Source organism: Toxorhynchites rutilus, chromosome 3 (genome assembly GCF_029784135.1).
Source record: "Toxorhynchites rutilus septentrionalis strain SRP chromosome 3, ASM2978413v1, whole genome shotgun sequence".
In the NCBI taxonomy this organism is placed as follows: domain Eukaryota; kingdom Metazoa; phylum Arthropoda; class Insecta; order Diptera; family Culicidae; genus Toxorhynchites; species Toxorhynchites rutilus.
Genome location: NC_073746.1, coordinates 258,143,244 through 258,153,800, shown reverse-complemented (window position 1 = coordinate 258,153,800; position 10,557 = coordinate 258,143,244). Strand labels below are relative to the sequence as shown.

The window sequence follows — 10,557 nt, the reverse complement described above, 5'->3', positions numbered from 1 at the left end:
AATAGGAAATGGAGGTAAACCTTTGAGGTTATATGTACTTTTATGCCAAATTTATAAAAAAAAGAAATAAAAATTATTTAGATTTTTTTGCATAGGCCCACCCTAATCGGTAAAAAACATATGGTAATCGGTACCCTAGCGGTATCATATATAGTTTACGTCCTATTCTCATGCCTACCAAGTTTTCAGTGCATAACTTCATGAAAATCGGTCGAGCCGTTTCGGAGGAGTTCGACCACAAACATCGTGACACGAGAATTTTATATATATAGATAGATTTTAACAGAAGGCCAGCCATGTGTACACAACAAGTATCAAAGTAAGTACACTGTATTGCAAGTTTGTACGTCATTAAAATTTAAAATAAAAATGTAATTCATCAGTTATACATAGGTGTCCGCCTTTCCCACCCTGTCCGTCTTTTCTGACTTCCCCCTGTATGTTTATGATCAGAGGCACCATATATTAAGCGAAAATGTTTTTGAACGTTTCATGGGATGTCTTTTCGCCAACGGGTGAACATTTTTTTTATATCGGCTTTCGAAGAAAATGATCAGCATGAATTTAGTCTATATATAACAACAACAACACGAATATGTGATGTTATTGCCGAATAACTATTTTTTGTTTCTTCTTTTTCTTCTTATCTTTTTTGGATATCTTTTCCGTTTTAATCTGGAGCTGCTCTTTATCTTCCTTAGAAAGTGGATGCAATGTAATACTCAACGTGGCATGACAACTAGGGTTCAAAACAAAATCAGCGCTACATACTTTTCTTATACCGATGTAGTCCACAACTGGACCTTGTTGCAAGGCAAGGTCCAAGGAGTCCTGGTGAGTTAACTGATTAAGATCTCTCGTGGGCACTTTCAGAATACAGCACTCGAAATCGTTGACCTGGAAAACAACGACGGACTTTTTAAATAGGCAATAACAAAAATAAAGTAACGAATTTACCTTAACTGTCAAATCCAGCGCGTAATCATCATCGATTACGGGCCAGTTCTGCTCAAACAGCCCCCGATCCCACTGAATTTCATCCGAGTTGGGATTGAGTCTGTGGGGCAACGTCACGAATTGTTCCCACAGTTCGGAGGCAAAATGGGGTGCGATAGGTGCCAGCATAATGATTTGTGCCGCTACCGATCGCTCATACTGTGGGCTAAACGCAACCACTTCGGGCGACGCTCGACGAATCGCATTTGTCAGTCCTTGCATTTTAGATATTCCCACGCTCAACTGATGAGAGAATTTATAGTTAAACGTAGCTCCGACGGCGAAGAAATTCCTAGAATCCCACAGTTTGGAATCCTGCTGTCGAAAATCATCCCTGTCGGGCGGGCTCTGGTCCGGTCGAATAGCAAGGCGATGCAACCGATAGTCATACATTGTCATCCAGAGACGTTTCTGCCAGTTGAGAATCCCAGGGAACGCTGAAATATTATTATCAATTTCAATTGCATGGAAATCTAAATAGAAAAACTCACTTGCTTCTGACCAATTCCGGTGAGAGGTAGGTGCCACATCTCCTAGCATTATCAAGCGCAACGTATCACAACCATGTTGATTCAACACAAGCATGGGGTCCACTCCGTTCAGTTTAGACTTGGACATCTTCTCCCAGAGGGCGATCACCGGAGCGCCAGTTGTCTTTTCAACCATTTTATTCTTTTTATCATCTATTATTGCAACATCGCTGGCAGGAAGATACTTGCCGCTGTCTTTCAACCGAAAAGAACGGCCCATTACCATTCCTTGTACTAGCAGTCGCTTAAACGGTTCCGGAGTAGAAACTAAGCCTTTACTGTGCAAATAATGATTCATGAATCTAGCGTAATACATATGAAGCACCGCATGTTCCTTCCCTCCAACATACAAATCAACTGGCATCAAACGATGTGATAATTTGGAATCGAACAGATCTTGTCGATTATTCGGATCAATAAAACGCAAATAGTACCAGGAGCTATCGACAAAGGTGTCCATTGTGTCTGTTTCCCTCTTTGCTTCGGAAGAGTGACACTCGGGGCAGATTGTTTGAAACCATTTCTTATTCCGTGCAAGAGACTGACCAACAGTGTCTAATGGAAGCTCTACAGGTAAATGCGATTCCGGAACAGGGACCGTTCCACAGTTGGGGCAATGTATAATCGGTATAGGCGTCCCCCAAAACCTTTGACGTGAAATTAGCCAATCTCGGAGCTTAGAATTAACCTTGTGCCCTCCTAAATTGATTTTGGCTGCCAATTTCAGTATATCTTCACGAGTTGCATCTGAATTTGTTATCGGGGCATAAGCATTGGAACATTGATATAAAGAGGTCAGCTGTCGATCTCCTTCTTCTGATGCAACTCCCATATAAGAGTCGTTTCCGTCTGGAAATTGAACTTTTTCCGTAACAATCACTGGGAGCGGCTGACCTGTTATGGGATTTTCGACCATGATGCTTAGTTTTCCATCCTCTATGCTTGCGCTGTTAAGTGAATTCGACGGACTTATAGCTATAAATATTGCTTCTTTCAGATTCTCGGGTCTCTCGGTCCAAACAGTAATTGTATTATTCGAACCAATAATTTTCAGTTCAAAATTATAACCATCGCATTCTCCAATCCAATGCCTTTGAAGATTAATGATATCCCTCCAATCTTCCAATGTAGGATCTGAAAGGCCGTTAAGCAACGATTCGGCCAATTTGGTAGTTTTAACGAACCATTGTCTCAAAAACTTCTTCTCAACCTTGGCACCTGACCTCCACGAGCATCCGTTATCATCCACCTGTTCGTCAGCCAGGACCGTTTTGTCAATGGGATCCCAATTCACCACTGCGTCTTTCTGGTAAACCAATCCATCGTTATACAACATGAGAAACAATTTTTGAGTCCATCGGTAGTACTCCGGATCACATGTCGCAAACTCCCGCTCCCAGTCGAAACTGAATTGTAGCGCCTCGAGCTGTTCCCTCATCTGTGTAATATTCTTTGCAGTCCACTGGTCTGCCGGAATCTTACGTTGCATAGCGGCATTTTCCGCCGGTAGACCGAATGCGTCCCAGCCCATGGGATGCAAAACATTATACCCGCTAAGCCTGTAAAAGCGAGCCATTGCGTCACTGATGGTGTATACGCGTACATGCCCCATGTGCAGACTTCCAGATGGATAAGGGAACATTGCCAAAACGTAGCGCTTCGGCTTAGAGCTTGTAGGATCGAATCGATTATCACCGAGATTTCCGCGCCATTTCTGTTCAATCTTCAGCTTCATTTCGGATGTGAGATCTCTTGACTGCTGAAATCGTATCGTTGAGAAAAAAAACATGCGTTGTGACAATCTAATACACAAACCTGTAAACTTGAGACTGTTGAACAATATAATCGCCTTGCATAGTACATTTTTCTGCTGTTTATCAACAGTTTTCGCTGGAGGGCATTCATTCTATTCATTTACGTTAAAATACTATTATACTGAAGAATTATCATGTAGAAAACTTGAATAACAACTTTTGCATGCTACTTATCTCCGACTGTTGTACAACTGTCAGAGAAGATTCAAAACAGAAATTCAAAAACAAAATGTCGCAAAAAGTGCGCATGCGTGTTAGAAGTAAACAACAGAAAAGCACGTGATTAAGAAACAGCTGTTCAGTATTTAATCGTTTGTTTGTAAACAAACCGGCAAATATGCTCAACAGGTTGTCGTTCATATCCCGCAGCCCTGCGGTTGATCGATGAAAACTTTACACACTAAGTTTGTTTCCAAACATAATAAATTTGTTTACACAGATGAGTTTACCCAAAAACTGTGAATTTTTATAAATCCTCCAAATGACCAATACTCCTGATCACTTTCAGAAAATCGATTTATAACGACCAAATTAGGAATCATCAACCCTCTCCCTGGTTTTAGACTCATATTTCAAGCAGTATTTCGAGCGCCTTCATTCTTTCTATTGTGGTTGAATAGTTTTTTCGAGAGTGCATCTATATAATTTTTGAAATTGCTCTGCTTTTACTTTTCGGGCAAAATATATAGTTCGTTTTGGATCAATTTCTGATTGGTCACCTTTGGAAATATCTCGTGGGATTGTACAGAATCATGAACAACGATTTTCATTTATTTTCCATGATCTACTCAGTCAAGCATGTTCATCTTAATTATAATTCTTGGAATCTGCAGCATTGTTACTTACTAGTGGAGTTATGAACTGCAACTTTCTATCAAAAGTCAATAAATAAACAAAACACTGCCAACAGACCAACGAGAGAATTCGCTCTATTTGGTCCAAATCAATTGTCAGTTGGTCCAAACAATGCACAATGGTCCAGGAACTGCATTTAAGTGAAAATTAGCATTTATAGCTCGACAGTTATTCTCTAGATAAAAACTGTCTTCGACAAAGTTGTTACATATGATAGAGTGCTCATTTTTATGTTATCAAAAATAGGGTTACCAAAATTGTCGTTGAAATAAAAAATATAACTTTCTTATTTTTATAGATAGAGGTAAACATAGCTCGACAATGTTGTAGCACCAGTTATACGAGACATCTTTGTAGAATAAAGTTTTTCTCTATCTCTTGAAATAACCGATATGGCGCTTTTTTCTAAGTTACGTTAGGGTCACCATGAAAAACATTGTTTTTTTGCTCTAACTTTTATATTTCAAATTCTACATACAAACTATCTTCGAAAGACTTTTGGAACATACTAATACAAATATTTTGCGATACAGAACTTGTCAATATCTCAACTCCACTCAAAGTTATTGATATTTCTTCCCAAAAAATACGTTCTTTTCATTATTTTGTCATTTTTTCTGGGGCAAACATAAAAAGTGTTTGTTGACGGAATTTGAAAGAACAAATTTCACTCTATATAACATGTGATTTTCAAAACTGTTATTTTTTGTGTTTGAGTAAATTAAAATTGAAATCATGAGTTTTTGGGTGAAAACTCATCAATAATTAAGATATTGATGAATTCTGCATCCCAAAATATTGGTATTGATAAGCTCTAAGAGTCGTACGAAGACAATTTTGAAGTAGAATTTTAATTATAAAAGTTAAAATAAAGAACACCTTTTTTCATGGTTTTTCATGGTTTTAATGCAACTTAGATAGAAAGCGCTGAAAACAACTTTGTTGAAGATATTTATTCTTTAGACAAAAACTTTCTTCAAAAAAGTTGTTACATATAATAGAGCGCTCATTTTTATGTTATCAAAAATAGGGTGACTTAAATTATCGATTAAATGAAAAATCTAACTAACTTTCTTAGCTCTAAAATATTAATTTCCACTTAAATGCATCTCCTGAAATCCTGAATTCCCTCCTGAATTTTGAAATTCGTGTCTCGTTTCGCCGCAGATAAAACTGCTCATCCGTGCTGTCGTGCTGTCGTACCTTGAATTTTTAACCCCGTAATCAAGCATGATTTATTCAAGTGAGGTGGACTCTTCACATTTCATTAGACAATAGTTTACTGCTTATAAAAAACCCGGTGTGTTGCTAAACTGAAATGCTTGAAGCTTCTGGGAATCACTAGAAAACTTTGATTGCATTTTTCTCAGTTGCTGATTCCGGAACATGAGACAACTAAGCGTAGAACGGCAGTACAGTAGTCGTTCGCTAACTGGGTGTTCCTTAACTGAATTGCTCTTCAACTGAGCGTGCATTAACTGGGTTGCAGTCAATTGAAGTTCCCTTCAGTTTTATTTGATGTTTGATATGCTATCCTAGTTACCGAGTGGAATTCGATAACTGGATACCCATTTCAGCCCAGTCTAGTGACAAAGTATTGTACCTTCAAAAGTTCAGATTGAAAAATCTCATGACGCGTTTAGTTGAATCTATTTAGTGTGCATTGCAAAAATCGAGGAAAAGAAGAATTGCGCAGTCAGTTGTCAAATTTATCTGCCAAATTCGCGTACAGAAATGCCAGGTTCACAGACAAGGTCGTAAACTAACAGGCTTTCAATTTTTGTTGCTTTTTTTGAAGCTATAGACATTTGGAAATTCGGGGAAACATAGATAGATGATTACACTGTCGACCCTCACCTTACAGAGTTTAGTTAGGACGTTCAACGATATAAGAAAACTATGAATGTTCGACCGGGAGTACTTGCAGGCAGACATTTTGAAAAACATTCGAAACATGACGTGGAAAAAAAACTGGCATCTCTGCTCCCGTATATCAAATGTTCACTTGTCAAAAATTTTCTGCTTCATGCAGACGTGTCTACCGTTTTCTCTCGCAGAAATACAGTTGTGCATATTTTGACTATCTCAAATCTAATAAGAATTGTGTCCCCATTAGCGAACAGTGTTGATAAATCGTTTCGCAATGGGAGATTCGCTGGAAGCTACTATCGGCAGCCTGGGCAGTGATCCACCCCAGTCGGTGGACGCCGAATCGGTCGCCATTATGGATTATGACGGGTTCACCAATTACATTCGCAAAGCGGTGACCATTCTGCTGCCGGAAGAAGACGTCGTGCCGGTTCCCTTGAATGCAGCGCTTGAAGATTCAATCAATCAGGAATGTATTCGGAAATTCCTCAGCGATCCGCAAACCCAGGCCCTGTACATTCAACGGTCTTGTTTTAAAGGTAAGCAGCTGGTTACTTCGGTATGGGCGAGGAATTTTCACTTCTGCAAGATGGCGTAACGCGAAACAGTTATATATGTATCATAGAAAGATGAGTCATGCTAAATTATTGATTCGATGGTGAAAGCGTAGGAGAAAATGTTGAATTTTCTTTCTTCGTTGACATGTTTTTTTTCGATTTGTACAATTACTATGTGCATCGGTAGGAATTATTCGTAGATATCGTTAGTTTGATTGTTGATAACGAATTTGGTATAACCGTTTCTATGAAATCATACACTATTTCTTTTAATCGAATGTGGAAAATCCAATCAGGTTATTTTATTTCTTTGTTATGATCAGCAAAGCAAAGACAATTCACCATGGAATTTCGAAAAATGTGGGTTTGTTGAAGAATTGATAAAATTTCATGAAATTCGATGTTTCTCACAATTTTGTTCTAAACGATTTTTTTTCGAAGTGACCGATTGCCTAATGTCTTTATAAATGCGTGAGGAATTGATTGATGCTAACGCTGGAGCGATAGCATGAATATACTAGATAGTTCATCGAGCTATGGGAATATGTACTCTGATTTCGGACTGCGAAAAAAACGCACATTGTTCCGATCGACCCCCATTGAACCCCATGGAATGTTCACTCTGAAATCGCGATTTGACTCCAATTGAAAATCTTTGGGCTACTCTCGACAACGTGGTATACAGAACGGGTGTGACATACAAACAAGTAGCTCTGCTAGAGGCTTGAAACGATATGACCCACATCACCTTCGAATCCTCGTCGAAAGCATGCCAAAACACCTGCAAGTGAGCTCAAGGAAGGCCACATTATTTTTTATTGGAAACATGAATATCATATGAAACATATCGCTACGTTTTGTATTAACCCACATGTCTTCAAAAATGTCAACGTAACTCCTAAACATATATGTTTATCATAACGATGTATTTGGAAAAGTTGTTGAAAATTATAACAAATTCATACAATTTCATGAACATGACGGTATAACACGACAAACATATGAACACGCTAAGCCCCGATTTTTTTCTTGCTGCGATTTCCATTCAGCGCGCATCAAGAACGTTTGCACAATATCAGTGTCGATCCCAGTTCCCAAATATACTTATTGTATAAATCAGCCTGAGGGCATCCGTATACTAGCACATAGGATTTGACAGCGTCAAACATGTCCGGGTCGCAAATGCAATTTGCGACCACTGTCACTCGCGAGAACTGCCAAACTCTCAAGCTGGTGTAAAACAAGGCACTTAACATACTACCAGGTGGGTCAAAACGTGAAGTGGTTTTCTGCAGCCATTTAAAAAATACACAAAAGTAAATTAAGACGATTGAGTACAATTTGTGGAATATACTGATACTTTATGAAATACTCATTGCTATATTCATTATATTCATTACGTTTTACGCTGCAAGCGTTTCATTTATTGTCTTTGCGTTGAAGGCACCATAATGATTTGCGCCATTTGGAAAACGAAATTAAGGACGAAATTAACACACTTCTAGAATAAAAAATAATGAATGAAAATCTACTTTTCTGTATTCAATATGTATTCTATGTAATAGAGTAATACGTTTCCTCGAAAATTGTGAAATAATATGAAACTGAAATTGTGTTTGATGCTGATTTTATATTATAATGGTGAGTTTTTGTGATTATTGTGTTGTAAAATATTTGGAAATATACAACCAAATGGCTAAGTAAGCGTCAGGACTACGTGTTTTAAGTAATCGAATAACTTAAAAATCTACATACTATTTATAAGATTTCAAAACTACCTTCTTTAAATTTTCACGAATTTAACGATTGTTTCGAGTTAAATATGACGTTTACGTTTACGTGCGTTTTAAGCCAGATGTAAAGAAGGTATTTTAGTGCGGTGATAGCTGTGTTCTTCGGCTGAAAAGTAAAGCTAAAAATTTGTTTCGTTTCGAGTGATGTCGTCACACAACTGATCCGGTTCGAATTTTCGATTGTCATTCTGTGAATGGTGCTGCATAGTATAAATTGTGGATTAGATTTTTACGGAAATGATGTTTGATGATGAGCGTTGGAGATGTTATTTTGCAAAGATATACTAAAAAAACTAATCAAATATTCAATAATTCGTTTAATATGAGAAAATTAGTTTCAAAAAATTATTGCTTTTTATTTTTGATTTGCGTATACCTGAAGGAAAATGATCGGCCACCCCTGACACGAGGAATAGTGTTGGTGTAGTTCATTTAGCGCTACCCAGACTGCACCGCGCGGAGGCGAACTACCTTACAGTCCAAAAAATTAAGTTCATAAAATGATTAGAATCTAATCAAACAGGCAATGAAATTGAACATCTCATCGAAGGAGAAAGGCTCTGAGACTTGCTCAGTTGCCTTCGAAGAGAATTAGTTTTGTCAGCTTCTGTCTAATAGACGGTTTGAAGTCAATCACGTTTTGTGCATATACTTCCATCCTGTTATTTATATACGTACTGCATATAATTTGCAGCAGATGAAGTTGGTGATTGATGTCACATGGAAGAAGTATGTCAAGACGAGTGCTCCTGGCCAGTGATTTTCTCAAAACGACTTGAGCATCAATATTGCGTTTTCTTTGTCCTCCAGCTATCGCCTGAAAAAGTGTATTGTTGTTATTAGTTCTTTCTTTAAGCTACCAATGAATATTGTACCATAAATTCAAATTCTGCTGCCTTTTGGATCATAATCATTGCTTCTGAACCCAACAGAAAACTTTTACAATCACAGCATGCAATTTTGGAATGGACTTGTTTTGTAAGCCTTTCAATATTGGTTTCAAATGCATATGAGGTGATATCATCGTGACAAAATACCTCCCACTCCTTGCCAGTTCCGTAGTCCTCTGAACTATCACTTAAAACCTCTGGTAGGTTGAGGTGATTCGTTGCAGGCTCAGAACAACTCAAAAGTGGTATGATACTAAGATCCGTGCAGTTGGCGTACACAGAACCCGTTATTTCGATGTGCCGAAGTAGCCTTTTATAGCTTGCCTTGAACTGCACAGCATTCGGATTGTTGTTTGAGCCAGATTTTGATCGGATATATCCAAAAAATTGTTCGAGATGGTCCTGACTAAACCTGAAAAATAGCCTAAGCTATGACTGAGCCAATTAAAAACATGTGAGAGCTAACCTGTATGTATATATTGCATTCAAGATGGTATTTTCTTCGCAGTATTCTCGACATAAATTTCGGAACGACTCAATTGCAACCAGGAAACCTAGAAAGCCGGTTCGATTTCTAGATTTGAGTATTGAGGTACCATCATTTAGTTTCAAGCCTGGAAATAAAATGTTCTAATAGTTTTTAGTTCCAAATTTACAATAAGTTATACCTTTTATGTACAGCTCCACAAATCGAAAAGCAGGTGTGAGAAGGTCAATATTTTCAATCGAAATAGCTTTCTTGAAATCCTTTGCGTCCTGGTTCATGCTGTTGAATATATCGAATATATCGTTGAAGACACTTAAAAATTCGATGGTGGCAGTGCATTCCTTAAAGTCTGGTTCGGAAATTAAACGCTCCAGTGCTGATGCGACACCATTACTCAGCGTTTGGATGGCCAATATGGCTTTCATTTTATTATTCTCGAAAAAGACGTGATTGTCTGAAAGTTTTTTTGCCATCTTAAAGCCTCTTCTATTCTGGTATGCATTCAATTTTTCTATGTACTCCCATTTTACCTCGCCGTTCTTTGAGTACAGAACTTTTTTAGCGTGAAGTGTATTACGTACTAGTTTAAGCATATGTACTACATCAAGCAATATATACACTTCATATGAACTGCAAACGTGAGTAAAACTGGTTTTTAGCGGATGGCCAGAATCAATCCGGAGGTTGCACCCCAGAGCGTTGGCAGTTGCTATATTCGTCTTTGTACCATCGAATGTTACTGCTACCACTTTGACCCCGCTTCGTG

General features: G+C 38.1%; 2 protein-coding genes across 9 annotated transcripts in view; one reads left to right on the top strand and one right to left on the bottom strand.

Annotated features, from left to right (window-relative positions):
- Nucleotides 1–563: 563 nt before the first annotated feature.
- On the bottom strand, nt 564–3,533 carry LOC129774968 (leucine--tRNA ligase, mitochondrial). 2 transcript variants are annotated; one of them, XM_055779094.1, is made up of 4 exons: nt 3,342–3,533; nt 1,488–3,285; nt 958–1,433; nt 564–897 (listed from the first exon to the last, which is right to left on the bottom strand). In XM_055779094.1, the coding sequence occupies exons 1-4, from the start codon at nt 3,438–3,440 to the stop codon at nt 604–606; spliced, it is 2,667 nt and encodes an 888-aa protein (XP_055635069.1). In that variant the 5' UTR covers nt 3,441–3,533; the 3' UTR covers nt 564–603. The 2 variants fall into 2 exon arrangements, with proteins under 2 accessions (XP_055635069.1, XP_055635070.1); XM_055779095.1 differs by having other exon boundaries at nt 1,488–3,282.
- Nucleotides 3,534–6,211: 2,678 nt separating this feature from the next.
- LOC129772813 (dynein heavy chain, cytoplasmic) overlaps nt 6,212–10,557 on the top strand; it is a 28,778-nt gene continuing 24,432 nt past the window's right edge. For all 7 annotated transcript variants that reach the window (XM_055776302.1, XM_055776301.1, XM_055776300.1 and 4 more), the window contains exon 1: nt 6,212–6,603. In XM_055776302.1, the coding sequence (XP_055632277.1) occupies nt 6,339–6,603 (265 nt within the window). In that variant the 5' untranslated portion in view covers nt 6,212–6,338. The remainder of the gene's footprint in view (nt 6,604–10,557) is intronic.